Source organism: Carcharodon carcharias, chromosome 5 (genome assembly GCF_017639515.1).
Source record: "Carcharodon carcharias isolate sCarCar2 chromosome 5, sCarCar2.pri, whole genome shotgun sequence".
Classification (NCBI taxonomy): domain Eukaryota; kingdom Metazoa; phylum Chordata; class Chondrichthyes; order Lamniformes; family Lamnidae; genus Carcharodon; species Carcharodon carcharias.
In genome coordinates, this window is record NC_054471.1 from 39,635,393 (window position 1) to 39,655,167 (window position 19,775).

Here is a 19,775-nt window from a genome sequence, read left to right on the forward strand (position 1 = left end):
GCTTTCCTTTAAAATATGAGGGCTTGAAAGGGCGTTCTTGATGACATAACCTACAGGTTTTTCATTTCCAGCAACAACTTCAAGGCTGGCTGCCAGGAAGACTCAGTTTAAAGATAGAGGCTTTTTTGGGCTGGCTGTGGTGAATCTGGTAAATTTACTTCGGGGTTGCTGCCACTGCCCAAGTCCAACACAGTGGCGGTCAGTGGTACTATCTTCTCTCCACCACTAAACCCCAATATAAATACAGTTTAGAGGGATTGAAGTAGTTTGTAATATAACCAATTTGCTGAATGCAGTTAACCTGCATACATTATAAGAACCTGTGGTAAAGTCATTCTAGCTGTTGTTGTTGTTGACTGGCCTAATTTGGTATTCATGGAAATAAACGCACATTTTAACACTGAATGGGACAAACAGGAAATGAGTGAAACAAGCAAATGAATTCTCATTCATCAGAGAAGAATGGAAGGTTTTCTAGTAAAGTAAAAGTATTAGCTCTCAGATGTTTCATTCTTGTCTACTTTCAACAATAGACTGGTGGCAGAGTGACAGAAGCAAAGCCATGTATTGTTGGAAGGGCTCTGTCAATCCTGGGAAACAAGCGTTTAGGAAGTATGTGTATCCTTGACCGTGAACTGTTACTCTCAACAGTGATTTATTATTCAGACTGACATTTGACACAAATCCATGCATTTTAGTGGGTAAGCTAATCACTCCTCCACCACCCACCCACCTAGAGGCAAATAATTGCTTCTGCAATTGACAATCCACAAATAAGATCACAGGAGTTTACCAGTCTTTGAGACTTGTGATTTCTGAGAATATGGTTTCCCTACTGACCCACTAATTACAAGGAACTCTAGACATTCTCGTAGTTATCAATTAAAACTTGAATTTCATCCCTCAATCTCCGTATCTCTCAGTTAAAACATATGCATCTCTTAGCTTCACAATTGTAACCAACCCAATCTACGAGCAATCGAAGTTTTAGTTTTTTTTGAAAAAGCATTAAAATTGTGTTTTTAATTAACTATCTTAAACCATTTTAGCCTGTATATTAATGAATCTCTGCTTAAGGTGCCAGAAATTATGCCTTCCAGGCACATGGTTCAATTTTAAGAGATATTTTGATTACAGATTTATTCACTTTCTCAGGAATGAAAATGACGACAAGGTGACAGATTGCAAATGAAATGTACACAGAAGTGTGATAAGGCCAGATATAAATGTAAATCTAAGCCATCAAAATTACAAAGCTACCGAATTCACTCCTGTCACGACTAGAACAGTTTACATAATGTTCCAACAGAAGTCTGGAACCAGGCAACAAGCTCCGAGGAGGATGTTATAACAGTGAGTCAAACCTTTACTATCGTTTTACTAGAGATATGCAAAGGATGGAAGTCAATGTTTCAATTTAACTACACAGTACTCTCAGGCTAACTGTGATGCCTTGGTTCAGGAAAAGGTTGTCTTACCCCAAAATGGAGGAAAGACAGCAAAGAATATGGGAAACATTACTGTTCGGTAGATTAATCTCATCCTGCTTAGGCACAACTCCATCAGCCACTGACTGCAGCAATGGAAAAGTCTGCATCTCAAGACTGTCTCCTCCTCTCAGCTGAAGAAGGACAAGATACAGAGAAGATAATCAAAGGATAGAACAACACCAAACAGAAAATAAACCATTCTATCATTAGAACATGCCAATTACTCAATAATAAACTTTTGTTTTATCTGCGTCAGCCACTATTATTGGTTTATGTTTACAAGCATTAAACATCTGTTCAGATGATTAATGTGCACCATTCCAGAAACGAGGACTGGGGTGGCTGTATCAGGAATTCTGGGTCTCAGCCAGACTGCTAAATGTTTATATTCACGGATATGTCTCACAGTCTGAGGCTGGATTACACTTGTCCCAGTTGAATAAAATAAGCTGGCGAGTTACTGAAATTATCAAAATGTTTTAGCTGCATTGAAGTATTGTAAAACAAGTGCAGTTTCCTGATTGGTTATTACTTTTTCTATATCAGGGAGTATCTGGGTAGTTACCATTTATGCAAACAAAAATTCTAATTCCACTGCAAATATGTTGCTGTCCTTTGGGTTAAAAAGGGACTAAATAACCAAAACTAAACATCTACCATGCCCACACAGTTTGGCTCAGGCATGTTGACTAATGATGATACATCAATTTTGTTCAATAAATTACAAATAGATAATTAACGCACTCACCAAATTAACTTTAACAAAGTTATACAAGTCTGAATTTAATCATGGGGCTGGATTTTCTCCCCGTCGGGGACAAAGTTGAAGGGCGGGTGCGCAGAGGCAAATGGGGGCACTGCACCATCTTACATGGGTGGGCCTTCAATGCGACGTCCACACAGAAGCGCTATGTGCTCCCTGTGCGCGTGGGGGGAAGAGATCCCAAAATCGAGAGTGCGCTCCTTTGCGCATGCGCATGAAAGAGCGCACTTCATCTCCCTGAGGCTAAGTGCAGCCTCAGGGAGATCGGCTGTTCTGTGACATAAATTAAAAAGAGAGAAAAAAAAATTCCTGACATGTCCCCTCATGTGACACTGTCATGAGTTGGGACATGGTCATAATTTTAACAAAAACTTTATTAAAATTTTTAAAAACTGACATGAAACCTCATCCCGCCCGCGAATGAGGTCTCATTCTTTTTCTAATTCCCAACCTTAAGGTTGGACGGGCAGGTCCATTAGTTAGTTTAATTACTCTGTCAATGGCCTCAATTGGCCACTGACAGGTCTGCGGGTGCGCAGCTGATTTTGCTGCGCCCCCGCCTACTGGAAAATCTAAATGGGGCGCAGTGACATCGGATGTTCTGCCCAACGTCACCGCACGTCATTTTACGCGTCGGTGAGTGGGTCCCACCGGGAAAATGGGCTAGTTTAGGCCTAATGACCTTTTCCTGCTCCTATAAATCCTCATGCTCTTTTTATTCTTGATTTATTTTTTCAAGTTATTTTTGATGTTCATTTTCTCTCCTAGTCACCCCACAAAATATAATTCAGCACTAGGCATCCTGGCTGCATTTTACAACAGAAATGGCTCGTTAGCTCAGAGTAAATAATGGTCAGGAGAGGTGGCAGGAGCCGATCCTGTTCCCACCTGACATCCAAACACCTGCACTTTTCCAGCAGGGCTCATTGGATAGTAAGCAGGATCAGGAACATTGGCTGATTTCCTTACCTCCTCCATCTCCTGTACCTAACTGGAACTGCAAAGAACAGTCATAGCACACAGTTATTATTAATGTGACTGAGATGATTATACCAGTCAGCAAATTTACAAGTCCTGGTCTTCACAGTTTGTCATGTATGGTGCTGAGTGAAAGAGAGACAAAAGACTTTTCAATAGCTTATGTTGCTACAGATGCAACAAGAGATTTGGAACACATATGTTAATTTACAAGGAAATGCACACTCTAGTGCGACAAGAACACCAAGTAGTTTGGCAGCTTCTTGCTAATCAGGATTGGACAAGTTAAGAGTTTGGCTCAAGTTTAAAATCAATCTTAAATTAGGCAAACACCACTTAACATAGCCTTCAGCTATGTAGCTACTGGTAACGTACATCTCATACAATATAGATCAGAATAACTAGTCTCACTCAGTACTGACAATGCCCTGAGGCCAAAAATGGGGGAATCTAAGTGACTCATTCACAGAATAACAGTACAAGATACAGGTTATAATGTTTGTGTCAAGGCGGATCCTATTAAATCAAAGTGGTTATTTTATGGATAAGGCAGACTCTCCCAGCAGGCATATAAGGTAATAGCTACAATTTCTGCTGAGTATTAAGAGGAGGGAATTTAATTTAATTTTCCTTTAAAAAAAGACAGGATTTCTTTCATTTATATATCGGTAATGTGTTGACACATGTCCAAGGGAGACATGTCCTGCCGGTGGAGACATGATGTCTTCCCAGACCCACTTTAACATACACATGTAATTAAAATAAACAACTCTCATTGTTCCAATCCATGAAGGTTAAACCTTTCAACCATTCACATCCACAGTGAACTAAGTCCATTCTTTGCCTTTTCCGTGCCCCCATATGTATGTGTAATTATTTCCCCTAACGTATCATTACTTCGTCTGGAGTAAAATTATGATATAAAATTACAGATTTCAAATACAAAATGATTCATGACAATTTAAAAATTGAAGTCATTAATGTCGGCAGCTTTTGTTTGGATCAAATGCTGGACCCATTAATATTTAACTGATGATGTTAATGTTAGACCAGAGGAAACCTGCCACAGTTTGTATCCTGTTAAAGGGCTATGCATCCTTACACTCCAGTCCAATACTGAAGGTATATGCCACATGTTGAGAACTTCACCATTCAGCTGGATGTAACCTTAATGTTGCATACTCTAACAGGTGAACAAATATTGGTGGCGTGATATGTAGATCAAGGAAGTAGTTCTATGACCAGGACAACATTTCTCTCTAAGCCAACATCACTAAAGAACAGGTCAACTGGTCCTCTCACGGTTTGTGGGAACATGCTAAGTGCACACTATCCTCTACATTTGCTTACAGAAGTCACTGCACAAAGTATTTCATTTGACATAAAATGCTTCAAGTTTTTTTTAAAGCACTAAGAAAGTGCTTTGTAAATGCAGGTTCATTTAGCTATTCAAAGCATTGCCTCCTTAGTTCTGCTGTATTTAATCCTGCCAGATCAATGAGCACCATGACAGACTCATCACATGAGGTGAATCATCCTGTGAAGAGTTAGAACTACTTGACCAAAGGGAAACAAATTGGATGTTTACCTACCCTCCTTCAACAAAGCATTTTGCATCAATTTTAGATCTACTCTCCTCTTGTCACCCTTCCCCTCCCCCCTCATCCAGTATGGCTGTACCTTGAAATGTCATGTTCTTTTCAAATAAACATACAGGGTGGAATCTGGTTGAGGCATCGGGGTCTCGCACTGAGAGATCTGCCAAACCACAAATAAATCAGGCAGTGCCAAGGCCAGCGGCGGGCCTTCCATTGGAACATACTGACAGGTCACACTTGCATTTTTAAAAATAATACCACAACGCAAATTAAACAGCCAATATTATTCGGTGCAAAATGATGACTTTAAAAAAAAAATTCATGGGACTTAGGGGCTGGTAATGCCGGTATACATTGTCCAAGCCTGGAGGCACTGAGAAGTTGGTGCTTAGCCTTCGTGTTTAATCACTGATAGTGTTTTTATGCAACTGAGTGGCTTGCTAGGCCACTTCGGTGGGCAGTTAAGAGTTAACCAAGCTGATGTGGGACTAGAATCACATATAGGCCTGACTGGGTAATGACATTCTTTCCATAAAGAATGTGAGTGAAATGGTCAGGTTTTTTTTTAAAGCAACTATTGGCAGCTTTGAGGTTGCTTTTACTGGCATAAACTTTTTTTGTTTCCCAGAAATTTTCGAATGAATTTAAATTCTCAAATTGCCAGGGTGGGATGTAGTAACAGATTTCCCGGTACACGGGTCCTCCACAAAATAACATGTCTAACTGTAAATCTCAAACACGCACAACAACAAAAAGGGAATTGTAATATAAGGAACATCAACAAACATTAGTCATCTTATCATTTTGACTCCGAGGGGGTGTGGGGAGAAAAAACCCCAAGGCCACATCAAAAAACTTCAAACTCTGTTTAGAAAACACAGGCATCCTCTGAAGCTTCCTTATGTTGTTGGCTTCAGATATCAAAGCAGGAAGTAACGTGCAAGTAATATCTGAAAACGCAATAAAAAGCTAAATTGCCTATTACAATTAAAAAGCAAAAATACTAATGTGAAAATCTGAAATCGTGACACAAAACGTTGGGAAACACTCAGCAGGTGGATCAGCTAGCCACAGGTGCTCACCTGATCTGCTGAGTGTTGCTAACATTTTTTGTTTTTATTACGTATTAGAATTGTTTCATGCAGCAGATTACGTGCAGTGGAGGAGGTAATACAAAGGATAGTCATTTAAAATATGTTATCACCATCTTCCCCCCCACCTCCCACCCTAAAACTGAAGACTTAAAAGGAAATTAAGTTCATATCGTTCATCTTTCCAGCCCCAAAACAGTCTAGGTCAGGAGTTGAACCTAACCAGCAAATTCACTTTGGCTTAGATTTCAGCACTGAGAACGGCATCCAGGAAGAGCCAAGTGTGCTGATCTCACTTAGGCCACCAATAGCCAACTGAAGTAGACAAGCATGACTCTGTAATCTGAAAAATTCAGTATTATTCCCTGCTTGTTAGTTATTGCAGGAACCAGACCTCAGTGGACTGTTTTCATACCTAAGGTGGTGTAGTGGTATTGTGACCAGACTAGTACTCCAGATACCCAGGGTAATGGTCTGGGGACCTAGGTTCGAATCCCACCATGGCAGACAGTGAAATTTGAATTCAATAAAAAAATCTGGAATTAAAAGACTAATGGTGACCACGAAACCATTGTCAATTGTTGTAAAAACCCCATCAGTTCACTTGGCTCTTCCTGGATGCCATTCTCAGTGCTGAAATCTAAGCCAAAGTGAACTTGCGGGTTAGGTTCAACTCCTGACCTAGACTGTTTTCGGGCGGGCAAGATGAGCGATATGAACCATCCTTTAGGGGAGGATATCTGCCACCCTTAATTGGTCTGGCCTACATTTGACTCCAGACCCACAGAAATGTGGTTGACTCTGAAATGACCCAGCAAGTCACTCAGTTCAAGGGCAATTAGGGACGAGCAATAAATCTAGCCAGCAACATCTACATCCCATGAACGAATTTTTAAAAAATGAAGCATGTGCATTTGGAGAAATCCAAACCTATCTGAAGGTGTACCTCAGATTGAAAGTTTTCCACCTCCTGCTAGAATGGCATTCCCCTTTAAGAGGAAGGTTCAGAATGTAGTTATTATTACCTCTTCCCCCATCCCCCCTGTACGCTTCAGAAATGCTAATTTCCCTTATGAAACTTAGAAAGTAATTTTTACAGCACATTTTAATGAATGCTTGAATTTTACCAACAATCAATAGCTAACTCTTCGGTCGAGTAAAAACTATGATTGTATGCACTTCCTGGTCATAAACATTAGTTTGTTTTGTCATAATTTTTGGTCTCAGTTTTCTACTAACATTTCCCTTTAGCTTTGCTATGTCACAATGCACTTGCCAGCCCTAGTCACCAAGTGGCTCTGAGGAGTGAGTTTCTTAGACCTCTTTTCCAATTCAGTTGCCGATTTGTACTAATCAAATTCTATTCATCAACCCCAGAAGTGAGTATTAGGTTTTACTACACCCAATGGAGCAACTGGAATACTTAGTTCAATTACATAAATCCTGGTAGAAATATTAAACCAAAAAAAGTCTAGTTTTGAGAAAGCTATACAAGGTATTGTTGGGTCACAAAATACCCATTTGGATACCCATTATTAAAAGGACATTAAACCCATAGAGAAGACATTTTGTAGATGTGCCAGGAATGGGAATTTATTATTATGAGGAGAGACTTCAGATGGCAAGAGAAGGTGAAGTTTGAAGCCTAAGGTTTTTGATCGGGTAATTAGGGAAAGACTGCTTTCTCTAGATGGGGACCAGTGATGAAGAAAAATCTATTTTAAATCGTCACAGTGACTAATGACAGAACTTAAGAGAAGTGTTTCTTTGCGCAGGGCATAGAATGCTTTGCAGCAGCAGTGATTGAGACAGAGAACATTACATTTTCAACTGAAAAGTGAAGCGGAGGAAGATACAGGGCTTCAAGGAACACTTGGTGCAGTGGGATTGCTCTAGAAAGCAGCATACAGAATGGACCAAATGGCCTCCGCCAATGGGGCAAACTTCTAGGACCCTACCATGTCACTTCTATCTGTAACTGTAAAAATCCAAGACAAAGCAGTAGCATAAACTACAGAATCTCTATGCCACCACTGACTGACTGAGGTGTACTGTTGTGGTTTGGGACATCATCAATGACTCAAGTCAGTTTTCAGCTTTGTAATTCCCTTCAAAACATCCACCATTCTCTATTGATCACTACAGCATCTGTTTCTCCACTTTGCTTTATCTTATGCCAAAAATATGCTGGCCATAATTGCTGAGAATCAGAGAATATTTCATACAACTTGAAGCTGCCAGCAGTGTTGTGCAAAATTAACTTGACAAGACAAATTTGAGAGAGGCAGATTGCTTATGCTCAATTGATCACAAAGGTGGCAACAAGAACAGAGGCTCCTCTGTCCTCCCCTCACACAGCAATATAGAAGCAGATTACATTAAGCTTATGCCTCACACAATTCAGCAGGTAAATTCGCACTTTGTAGAGCAGGGGACAAAATTGTTATTAAAGTTTACAAGGCATTAGTTTAGCAGAAACCTCACGCAATCCAACAGCTTGAGATTCCAGATTCAATCTTCTGTCTATGCTGTCTTAGCTGATCTATACCAGAGGCAGCTCAAGGGGCACTACAATAGGCATCAGGGAGTTAGGGAGTGGGAAGCTGGCCAAGATTCCTAGCCCTCCTACGTCTGAGTGTGTGTCAGGCTCAGCTCTGATGTCCCGTGCAGTCAAATCCCAACTGACATTCACTGGCAAAGCTCAAACATGAATTGGAGGACATCCAATCTTTTGAGAAAGGATGGAGAAAATTGACCAAGAACAACAAGTCCAAGCATTGCTTACTCTATGTTATGAATTTGATCTGGAAATGGAGGATTCGGGATTTAAATATGGCAAATTTTAATTCGTGAGATTACATCCTGCGCTAATCTAGCAAAATATAATTTTCCAATTTTAAATACAGTATTTTACCCATTGTGCTAAACTTGTACTTAACTCATGAAGCAACTGAGAAGCTTAAGAAATTTCACGTTACCTGCATAAACGTCTTTAGAACATTCACCACAAATTGGTATAATCTGGAATGCATGCCCAAAAGGATGCCAGAAGCAGGTTCAGTAGTAACTTTGAATTGGATAAATACTAAAAGGTGAAAAATTTCAGGACAATGGGACTAATTGGATAGCTCTTTCAAAGATATGATAGGCCCAATGGCCCCTTCTCAACTGCCCGATTCTGATTCAGTGAAAAAGGTACCAAAAAAAAGTGTTTTCTGACACGAAGCCCAGAACTTTTCCAGCTTATATTTCACCTCTTTTCTATTTTTACTTAGTTCTGTTGAAGAGTCATATGGACTCAAAACGTTAACAGTGTTCCTCTCCGCAGATGTTGCCAGATCTGCTGAGTTTTTCCAGGTATTTTTATTTTTGTTTCAGAACTTTACAAGTATGTTCTAATCTGCAAACTTGCATCACCAAATAGCAATTAAACTCTGACTAACCTCATCCTCTGTTTACTTTTTGCAATTAGACTTTGTACCCTTAAAATGACTGGCCACTTAGAACATGTTGCCACCTTAGCAGCAGTCGATTACATTGTGTGTTTTATATTTAATGCTCCTGATATTCCAAAACAGCTGTATTATCTAGTTCACCATGAGATTCAATATAGGACACCTAATAGTACTCATAAATTTTACCAACTGACTAACTGCCTCAAGCCTTTAAAATGAAAGATGTTCTTCATTAAAGATAACATTCAGTTTTTAAGACATTTGCTCCCCTTATGGGGCTTTCCCCCCTCTGTGTTACAACAACTTAAAACAACTACCTCATCCTAGGCCTCCGCTCCTCCAAGATCATTCCCTTGGAGGTCTGTAATAGCAGTTATGTACAGCTGTCCGTCCTTGTAGAAGATTTTGACCTCTGCTCTACATCACCCCATAGCTACTTGAGGGGACTTAATCAACATTAATCTACATCCTACTGCCAGTGATACTTAAGCATTGCACTTATTAAAGGGATGCCAATAATCAGCAGGGAATCATGAATCTGACTTTGAGATGGCACAGTATATTAACTTTTCATATATTCACCCTCTAACCCCTTACATTACCAACAATTTTTAACTACTTCTGCTAGCTGACTTTGATCTTTTCCAATTCTCATATATACGTCTGTTCAATCCTTCCCTCATTTTCTACTCCTGGCCTCACTCAATGTTTCTGCCTGCATCAAACAAATGCCAAATGAGGGCTCCACAGATGCTGATCAGAGGGCCTTTGGAAACCAATATTGCGAAATATTACATTTAGCTGCCATCCAAAAGTCACCAAAATTTACAAAAAAATGTTAGAACGAGAAAGTAAACAGAACACAGCTTCAGATTTTAAAAAAAAGTCCTCATATATAAATCCTAATCTGAAAATGGGATCTTCATTGTCAGGACCAAGTTAAAACAAATATGTGTTTTATTTTAAGCAACAGATAAAGGTTTGTAAACGAGCATCACTGGCACTGCATATTATCCACCTTACTGTGCAACACCAATAATTGCCACAGGTAACACAGAAAGGACATTCTAATTGGGCATCTGTCCTTAAAGATACACGGTGTCCCTTTTGAAAAGCTTTTGCATAAGGCTCAGTTTTTGGAGCATCCAGCATCTGAAATGCTACAGAATACATAAAGTGCTGCAGGGTAAACCTTCATAATGCTGCTTTGGTGGGGCTATGCATATTTAAAAAAAAAAGACATTATTTGAAAATCTGATGAAAGTGCTTGTTGATTGTTTGACAATGAAAAGGTTACATGAAATATGAAACAACTAATGAACTGCCAAATGCTTTTTGATGACATTTAGAAATCCAAATCTGCTGTGCATGTATGCATCATATATTAAAACATGAATGACCAATATGTTTTAGCTCAGTCTTTCAAGGTTGTTGCGAAAATGTTGGCAGTTCCACTTGCAAATATGTCTAAGGAGGAAGGTAAGTATGGTTTAACTTGGCTTTACAAAGTTTTGTTACGGATACTCCAAGACTAAGCTGAGGTTTCCATGCCTTCCACACTTTGGGTCTTTCTTCTCTCAGGCTGTTTCAAGGCTCACTCACTCATGGGCTATCCTAAGGGCTAAACGAGTAAAACTGATTAATGGTCGAGATTATTGTGATAACGCAGTCATTCCCTTCCTGCAAAATCCAAATTTTCAAAGAAATCTTATCTTTATGCCAAAGGCATTAACAAGTCCTTCAGCTTAGATATGTAATTTAAGATGTGGTCAGATCTGGAGTGCATTATATATTTTCTTTAAAAAGTAGTTTCCCTCAATAATTTATCATTTTTAAAACTTATCCTCTCCACACAATCGTTCCCTGATCTACAGGCTTGGCAGGTTAACTTCAGCCTATCGAACCTGCAGTTACGCTTTCCAAACACCCTTTGTGATTTATGAGGAAGGACTTTCCCATTAACTTTAGAAGCTCAACATGGGAGAATCCTTTTGAGAGCCTAAACTTAACCATTCAATGGTGCAATATATCAACACGCTTGTCTGTTCATGCTGCTGGCTGTATCCAATCTGAATTGGCTGCTATTTTTTAGCCCCCCCTTAAAGAATGTACTTTCTCACTATTCCATGGCCAAGAGGGTGGCCAAATGATTTGCTCCCTGTCCTCAAACAATAATAGCACGGAAGTTAAATACAGAGCCATTTTCTTCCTATGCTTGGCCTTTGGTGAGAGCCATCTGTTGACATTAGAAACTAGGATGTCTGTTATTTATGCAATCATGTTTGTGAGCCCACACACTGCATCTCTGTGGCACAAACATTGCCACATAAATCTGCTGGGCCACCACACACTGACCATATAAATAAACTGCACCTCAAAGCCATCACTTCCTAAGGCTATGAAGCCAAGTCCATAGAAGTGTACAAAGCTCTCCAAACCAACATATTCCAACCCAGATTTCCCTCCCTGCGACCCCAAGCACCAACATCAATTTATACTCCTCCTGTTCCAGACAGAGCGCTATGGAGTTATTTATGGAGAAACCCTTTTGGTATCATACCCAAACGTTGATTCTCCTTGTGGAAGGCAGGACCCTAATGAACTGGGTAATTTTAACCTAATTCACCAGGCAGGAATCCCACAGGATCGGTGGAAAGCCGGTTCTACATCCCTCCCACTGACTTCAATAAAGAGTAAAATCAGATGGTGTGTAAACCCAATGTTGCCCCTGATCCTATCAGTTCTCCGATGGGAGGATTAAGGTTTTCCTCTAAGTGTTGGTAAGCATTTAACCATGGAGGAAAGACAAATCTGACTCTGTCCTTATCTGAAATCCTTCCCAACAAGCACCATTGATAACAGGTGCAGAAACCCCAGCTGATTCATTTCCCTCCTGTCTAGACTACTGAGTGCTATTGTAGTGCTGCTATCACTGCCATGGCTGAGACTAGCTAAACTGGCATAGACCAAAGATCTAATTTGGGATCTTCCTGGTCTGCATTACCAATCAGTGCATTTCCCCATTGGATATCCTTTCAAGTTCTGCAAACCAAGGATTTGGATATTCAGAACTGCGACAGAGACAAAACAGAGAGTGAAAGGAGGCACGGCCAGTGAAGATGGTGTAACAGAAGTGCAAGAAAAAACTGGAAAATGACTTGTTAACACTTTGCAACTAAAATGCTGCACTGAAGAATTGGATCTTCATCACAGAAGTGGTTCCCTTGTAAACATCTAAAGCCTGGAGTAAATACAAATACCACAGGCTAGTAATTGAAGTTTATTTTTCTTTTTCAATACAGTGCCAATAATATGTGTAATTTGGTCACATTCACTGACCCGTATTAAAAATAAAAGCAAATTACTGCGGATGCTGGAAATCTGAAACAAAAACAGGAAATGCTGGGAAAGTTCAGCAGATCTGGCAGCATCTGTGGAGAAAGAAGTAGGGTTAACATTTCAAGTCCAATACCACTCTTCTTTGGAACCCAGGTGCTGCCAGACCTGCTGAGTTTTTCTAGCATTTTGTGTTTTATTTCATATTAAAGATAATGCTTGCTTCCTTCTAATTCTAGACAATAGGAATATTTATTTCAGAATGTAATCAGTTCAACTTGAGTCTAAGGCCAGGCACTTTCTGAAATTAAGATGATTGCCCAAATGGGAGTGAAGGTTTAAGATATGAAAAATGATGTGTCACTGTTGGGAGTGTGACCAGCTTACCCATGAGTGGAACGGAAGGGTTAATAAATAGAGGCAGGTCAGTACAGCTACTTATATGCATCTCCTGGAAATCTGCAGCCGGTTTGCGAACAGGTTGTGTAGTCACCCCCATCCAAATTCAACGTGGTGTGGACTGGAGCTGGACCCGAAAGATGCATTAGAATGATCGATGTGGGGAATGTCAGTAAAATTGAAGATTGCTTACTTGTACACAAGTTTATTTTGAAATCTCAGTTCCCTTAAAAATAAACTGCCAAGGGGATGCAAGACTCTGAAAGACAACATTAAGTAGGGAGTCTGACTCAGGATGTAGAGCCGAGGGAATAACGGTCAAAGCCTGAGCAGTCATTAACTGCCCCGATTTGTTTTCCAGTGACTGAAAAATTAAAGGAAACTTTACACTCCACTGGCATCTATGGTTATGGGAGGAACTATCATGGAAAGTGACCTAAGTGAAGTATGCTGCTGTAAGTACCAAGGGAAAGAGAATGTGCTTTATATTTACAAAGGTGATTCCTTATTGTCAAGACCTTTGGTTTCATTTTCTTCGTAATTAATAAAAAAAATAGGCAACATGATCCTCAAAGTACAGACAACAAATGGTGGAATTCCATGTAATGCAAACAGAATTTGGCCTACTCAGTTAACTAGGTTCTTATTATAGGTAATGGTAGCCTCCTTATTAGATGCTAGCCAAGGCCGCCAAAAGACAGAAATGTGGTGGTAAAAATTCCAAGTTCTCAGGTAATAAAAACAGCATTTCACTGGCTCGATGACAGTAAACTAGTGACCTTGTGTATACAGCCCTGTAATATGAAGGGAAAATGGACTATCTTTCTGCTACAAGACGCTTAGAAAAAGTGAAGCAAATAAATCCTAGAGGGGCTCAAGTTTTAATTAGAAGTTCAGCAGCACAGCAGCTGTCCCACAGATGTTAAACAATATCAGTTTGAGGTAGAATCTTTATGATTTTCTTTTGTCCTTGTGGCGTAGCTGTATTAAATAGAAAGTGATCTCATATGCATTAAATAGAAGCAATCTGTTTATAGCTTTTCCCCTCCCAAAAAGCTCCACCCTCTTGGATACAAATATGGCTTGATTTGTGACAAACGTCAATAAAAATACGATTCTCTCCCCACAGCAACACATTTTCTTAATTTTCCTGAGGTTTGGCAATAAGGAGCTGTCCAACCCTACTGACTGCTCTCCAGCCATTGTTATAGAAGAGTGGTAATCAGCAAACAACTTGTTTAACAGTGTCAGGTTGCTAGCATTCCCTGCACTGGGTTAGAAGGTTTTGGCTTGAGCATATAGTCTAGGCTGGTGTTCTAATACAGAAATGTTGCACTGTCAGATATACTATCCTTCAGATGAAACGGTAAAAGATGACGTGGCATTTTTTGTGTAGCAGTGAGCTTTTTCTGGTATCTTGGCCAACATTTTTCTCAATTAGTACCACCAAAAGAAGGGTGCGCCGATTGTTAAGAACAGTGCAACTCAATACTTGCACTGAAATATTGAACTTCAAAGCTAAATCATTATGTGAAGTGCTTTCAGAGGTTTTGACATGACATGACACTACGTAAATGCAAATAATGGGGCGCACTAATAAGATGCCAATGATACCTAGTTTTCCATCCCTGGAATGTAATTTTCTACCTAGTATCTTCTCTTTCAACTAGTGACTGAGTAAGTATATTATACATAATGACCTCCCTCCCAGACCATTTTCTCTACCATTAATGCTGCAAATTCAGATAGGAGTTTTGGTAAAGGGCTCCTTATTTCTTTGCTAGATGCAAATATGCAGGTATGCAAGACACGTACCCATGTTTATGGCCTGAACTGATCCAATCTATGGGAGGCAAGGGTTACGAAAACATAAAATGGTTCCTATTGTAGGTCATTAATAACAACGATGCATATCATGTAGTGTTACAGATAATAACAAACTGTAGATTCTTAATAGGCACAGCAGTTAAAAAGAATAAGACATATAAAAGTTGATTTTGTGTACTTCTGTTGACCTTCTAAAATGCACTTTTTAAAAAACTACATTTTTCACCCGACTGTCCCATTTATACCACTGCTTCTCTTTCAAGCTCTCCATCTTGTCCAAAGTAATACTGGCTCTATATCCCCTCCTGTGGAACTGAAGCACAATATTCTCACACCCTGTGACATCTTAAATTAACACAATACTTCTCTTTGTGAGTGAAAATATCTAGTCAGACAATTGGCTATGCAAATCTAAACCATCCAATCAAATGCCCAAATTTTCACAGATCTGCTGTCTGATTAACTGTTCCAGGGTTTAAATGCTCCCTCGGCCAGCCAGCAAAATTGGTGTCAAGAACAGGTTGCAATCTGCAGAAAAGTTGCAACCAAACAGTAAAATGATAACAGCTGGACAACCCATGTGGTTAACCAATATAAACTTATTCGGGGAAAGTGCATCACTTCAGAGAAATGCATATGATCAAATCACAACATCAACACATTATTTGGGAATAAAGAGGGAACATCTAGTTTTATGATCGTATGGAATAATTAATTCATGCTGGTTTGTGATTCTGGTATGTAATTTCCAAAACAGTGGGTTTGAAAGAAGTTAATTCTTTCAGGATCAAGTGCCCTTGATTCACAGCTTTTAAAAAATTTATTCCTTCACAGGATGTAGGTATCGCTGGCTAGGCCAGCAGTTTCTGCCCAACCTTAATCGCCCTTGAGAAGGTGATGGTGAGCTGCCTTCTTGAACCACTGCAGTCCATGTAGTGTAGGTACACACACAGTGCTGTTAGGGAGGGAGATCCAGGATTTTGACCCAGTGACAATGAAGGAACAGTTATATAGTTTCAAGTCAGGATGGTGAGTGGCTTGGAGGGGAATTTGCAGGTGGCAGCGTTCCCATGCGTCTGCTGCCCTCATCTTTTTAGGTAGTAGGGGTCATGGGTTTGGAAGGTGCTCTCGAAGGAGCTTTGATGAGTTACTGCAGTGCATCTTGTAGATGGTACATACTGCTGCCATTGTGTGTTGATAATGGAGGGAGTGAATGTTTAAGGTGGGTGGTGAATGGGATGTCAATCAAGTGGGCTGCTTTGTCCTATACTCATGCAGAAAAGTGTACAGTATTCCATCACACTTCTGACTTGCGCCTTGTAGATGGTGGACAGGCTTTGGGGAGTCAAGAGGTGAGTTATTCGTCACAGAATTCCCAACCTCTGACCTGCTATTGTAGACACAGGATTTATATGGCTGGTCCAGTTCAATTTCTGGTCAATGGTAACCCCCAACATGTTCATAATGGGGTATTCAGTGATGGTAACGCCACTGAATGTCAAGGGGCTATGGTTAGATTTTCTTTTGTTGGAGAAGGTCATTGCCTGGCATTTGTGTGGCATGAATGTTACTTGCCACTTAACAACCCAGGCCTGAATGTTGTCCATGTCTTGCTGCATGTGGATGTGGACTGCTTCACCATCTGAGGTGAATAGTATTGAACATTGTGAGATCATCAGCGAACATCCCTACTTCTGACCTTATGATGGATGGAATGCCATTGATGAAGCAGCTCAAGATGGTTGGCCCTCGGACACTACCCCGAGGAACTCCTAGAGTGATGTCCTCTAGCTGAGATGACTGACCTCCAACAACCACAACTATCTTCCTTTGTGCTAGGTATGACTCCAACTGGTGAAGCATTTTCCCCTGATTCGCACTGACTCAAGTTTTGTTCTAGCTCCTTGGTGTCAAGGGAAGTCACTCTCGGCTCAACTTCAGTTCAGCTCTTTTGTCCATGTTTGGACCAAAGCTGTATAGACCCTGACAGAACCCAAACTAAGCATTAGTGAGTAAGGTATTGATGTGTATGTGCCGCTTGATAGCACTGTCAATGATCCCTTCCATCACTTTGCTGATGATCAAGAGAAGATTGATGGGGCGGTAATTGGCCAGGTTGGATTTGTCCTGCTTTTTGTCAATAGGACATACCCAGGCAATTTTCAACATTGCTGGGTAGATGTCAAATTTGTAGCTATACTGGAAGCTTGGCTAGAAGCACCGATAGTTCTGGAGCACAAGTCTTCAGCACTACTGCCAGAATATTGTCAAGGCCTATACCCTTTGCACTATCCTGTGCCTTCAGCCGTTTATTGATATTACGGGGAGTGAATCGAATTGGCTGAAGACTGACATCTGTGATGCTGGGAACCTCAGAGTAGGCCAAGGTAGATCATCCACTTGGCACTTTTGGCTGAAGATAAGTTTTTTTTCCTTTATTCATTCACATGATGTGGGCATCATTGGCAAGGCCATCATTTGTTGCCCATCCCTCATTGCCCTGGAAACCAAGTGGCTTGCTAGGCAAATGTTTCAGCCTCGTCTTTTGCACTAATATGCTGGGCTCCCCCACCTTTGAGTATGGGGATATTTATGGAGTCCACTCCTCTGGTTAGTCGTTTAATGGACCACCACCATGCACAAATGGATGGGCCAGGGCTGCAGAGCTTAGGGTTGATCCGTTGGTTGTGGGATCGCTTAGCTTTGTTTGTTGCATGTTGCTTCTGCTGTTTGGCATGCAAGTAGTACTGTGTTGTAGCTTTAGCAGGTTGACACTTAGGTATGCCTAGTACTGCTCATGGTATGTCCCGCTGCACTCCACTGAATAGCTACTTTCCTATTAGTACCTTTGGTTTGCTGTTTCGTTATTTGGAATATAGTTATCTTTCAATGATATTCATGTGCTGGACATATATATTAACAGTTCCACCACTATTTCCCTACTCTCCTTAATACATCCACTCCTGAAATAGATTCCATAGGCACTTCCCTCAAAGCCTCTTCTTATTAAGCGACTGAGGTGGCTTGTACGACCGCGCTAGGGCAGGAAGGCTATCACAGCCAAACTTGAACTGACTTCAAGTTTGGCTGTGATAGCCTTCCTGCCCTAATGCGGTCATACAAGCCTGCTTCCATTAAGTGTCACTAGATAATGGCCAGGAGCAGCAGCAGGCACCCTTGCTGAAATACTCTCCCCAGCCCACCGAGCCCAATTGTAGCCACCCTATTTCAAAAAATCCAGCCCAGCTCAGGATTTGAACCTGTAACCTTCCAAGTTCTGTAGGGCTCACTGATCACTGTTTCAGCCAGCTGAGACACTGATAGAGCCATTACCAATTTAGAAAAAAAATTAATCACAACAAGTAGCTGTGAAAATACGGTCTATTTCAAAATAACTCTGGCGCCCACTATCTGTGTTAGTTATACCTGTTAATGCTATAGGGAGAATCAATAGACTGTCACAGAAACTCTGAACAGTATTTATGAACTGAAAATCATCCAAATCAGTTTCTGTGCTATCAAGTCCTACAGTGCCTGCAATTCTTGCAGTTAATGGAATTACATTTTTAAAAATATAAACTCAAACATTAGTTTAATAAATTACTGGAATATCCTATCAAAAGGTTACTTCCAAGATCTCCTGATAGTTTAAGGCACCAGAATGCTAGGTTACGCAGACAAGGATGACCCCATGTTTAATTCTCTGATCAGTCCTGTCTGGCCAAACAGTAAAATTTCACTCTGTCTCCCAGAGTACAGACAGGAGAAAAAAGGCATTGCTCCCATTCTTAAATGCTTTCCAGTGACCCTTGCTGAAAATTCCACCTTTGTAGGCAGCAAGTGAGAACAGGCTTTGCCTTGTGCATGACGCCTCTACAGTTGAACAGCCAAGCCTCACACTTGCACAATGGCCACTGGGTAAAGGGTAGCAGCACTGTCGGCACCAACGGAGTTGTATCTCACTGTTAAGAAGTCAAATTCGGGTAGGAGAAATATGGTATTGGCGGGAAAGAGAGAGGGAGGAAAAAACTACCCTTTACAGTGTTACAGTGCAAAGCTTCAATCAGTAGCTTCTTTTGGAGTTAACATCCTCATGAAGGATGCACAAATGATCCAAATCATACTGTTAGAATGAAAACTCTACTTTATAAAATCCATTAGCATGGATATCATCATATTGCTTTTACTGTATAACCAAAACATTGCAAATGTACTATTCAATGCTAAATTGTACCATCTGTCTTTTCCCTATGGTGAGGACCAGTTATGATTATTGTGGTTTTGGTTAAACAAAAAAGGCATTAACATGCCGGTCTAGTGTCATGGTTAGGTCAGAGATCTTGCCAAATATGTCAGATGCTTTTGATAAGGGTAATTACATCATAGGCCAGCATTAGACATTGCCAGGAATCACAGAATTAGTTACATCTCTGGTGCTGAGCTGCTGTGTTTGTAGTCGCCTCCTCTCAGAGGACACTCTGGTTATGCTGTTGGTATGCCACAGTAAAATGCATTTTCAGTTTTGTAACTCTTTTTTTGATTTGAATGTTCTGTATTATTGCACCATCTGATACTTCATTAGGACTTTCCCCAAAGAACAAGCAAATACAGAGCCTCTCAACCCCACCCCACCCATTGTCTGAAGCTCAAAGGACAAGTGCTACTGGGAAAGGAGGGGCAAAGTGGACGTGCTTCTCGCAACTAATCACTAACCAGCGATTTCTGGTGAAAGTGGATTTTTGAGGAATGTCAGGTGAGAATGTGACTAGGATGGGTTTTTGTGGTTAGTTAGCCAATTGACACTCAGGCTTGTGAATGAAAAATGAATGAAGTGAGGT

At 40.5% G+C, this 19,775-nt stretch overlaps 1 protein-coding gene and 1 long non-coding RNA gene across 18 annotated transcripts in view; one reads left to right on the forward strand and one right to left on the reverse strand.

Moving 5' to 3' along the window:
- The window catches only part of LOC121277946, a 620,247-nt gene that overhangs the window by 529,377 nt on the left and 71,095 nt on the right, over window positions 1–19,775 (forward strand). For 8 of the 15 annotated variants that reach the window (XR_005943011.1, XR_005943012.1, XR_005943013.1 and 5 more), the window contains 3 exons: window positions 1,156–1,353; window positions 13,472–13,565; window positions 19,520–19,690. The exons of 2 other annotated variants lie outside the window; for them this stretch is intronic. This is a non-coding gene — a long non-coding RNA (uncharacterized LOC121277946). The remainder of the gene's footprint in view (window positions 1–1,155; window positions 1,354–13,471; window positions 13,566–19,519; window positions 19,691–19,775) is intronic. 5 more of the 15 variants (XR_005943014.1, XR_005943018.1, XR_005943019.1 and 2 more) reach the window with 2 other exon arrangements.
- Window positions 1–19,775, reverse strand: part of LOC121277945 (bcl-2-like protein 11) — a 38,604-nt gene that overhangs the window by 8,422 nt on the left and 10,407 nt on the right. For 2 of the 3 annotated variants that reach the window (XM_041187838.1, XM_041187836.1), the window contains one exon: window positions 1,479–1,621. The exons of the other annotated variant lie outside the window; for it this stretch is intronic. In XM_041187838.1, coding sequence (XP_041043772.1) covers window positions 1,479–1,621 — 143 coding nt within the window. The remainder of the gene's footprint in view (window positions 1–1,478; window positions 1,622–19,775) is intronic. 3 annotated transcript variants of the gene reach the window in all.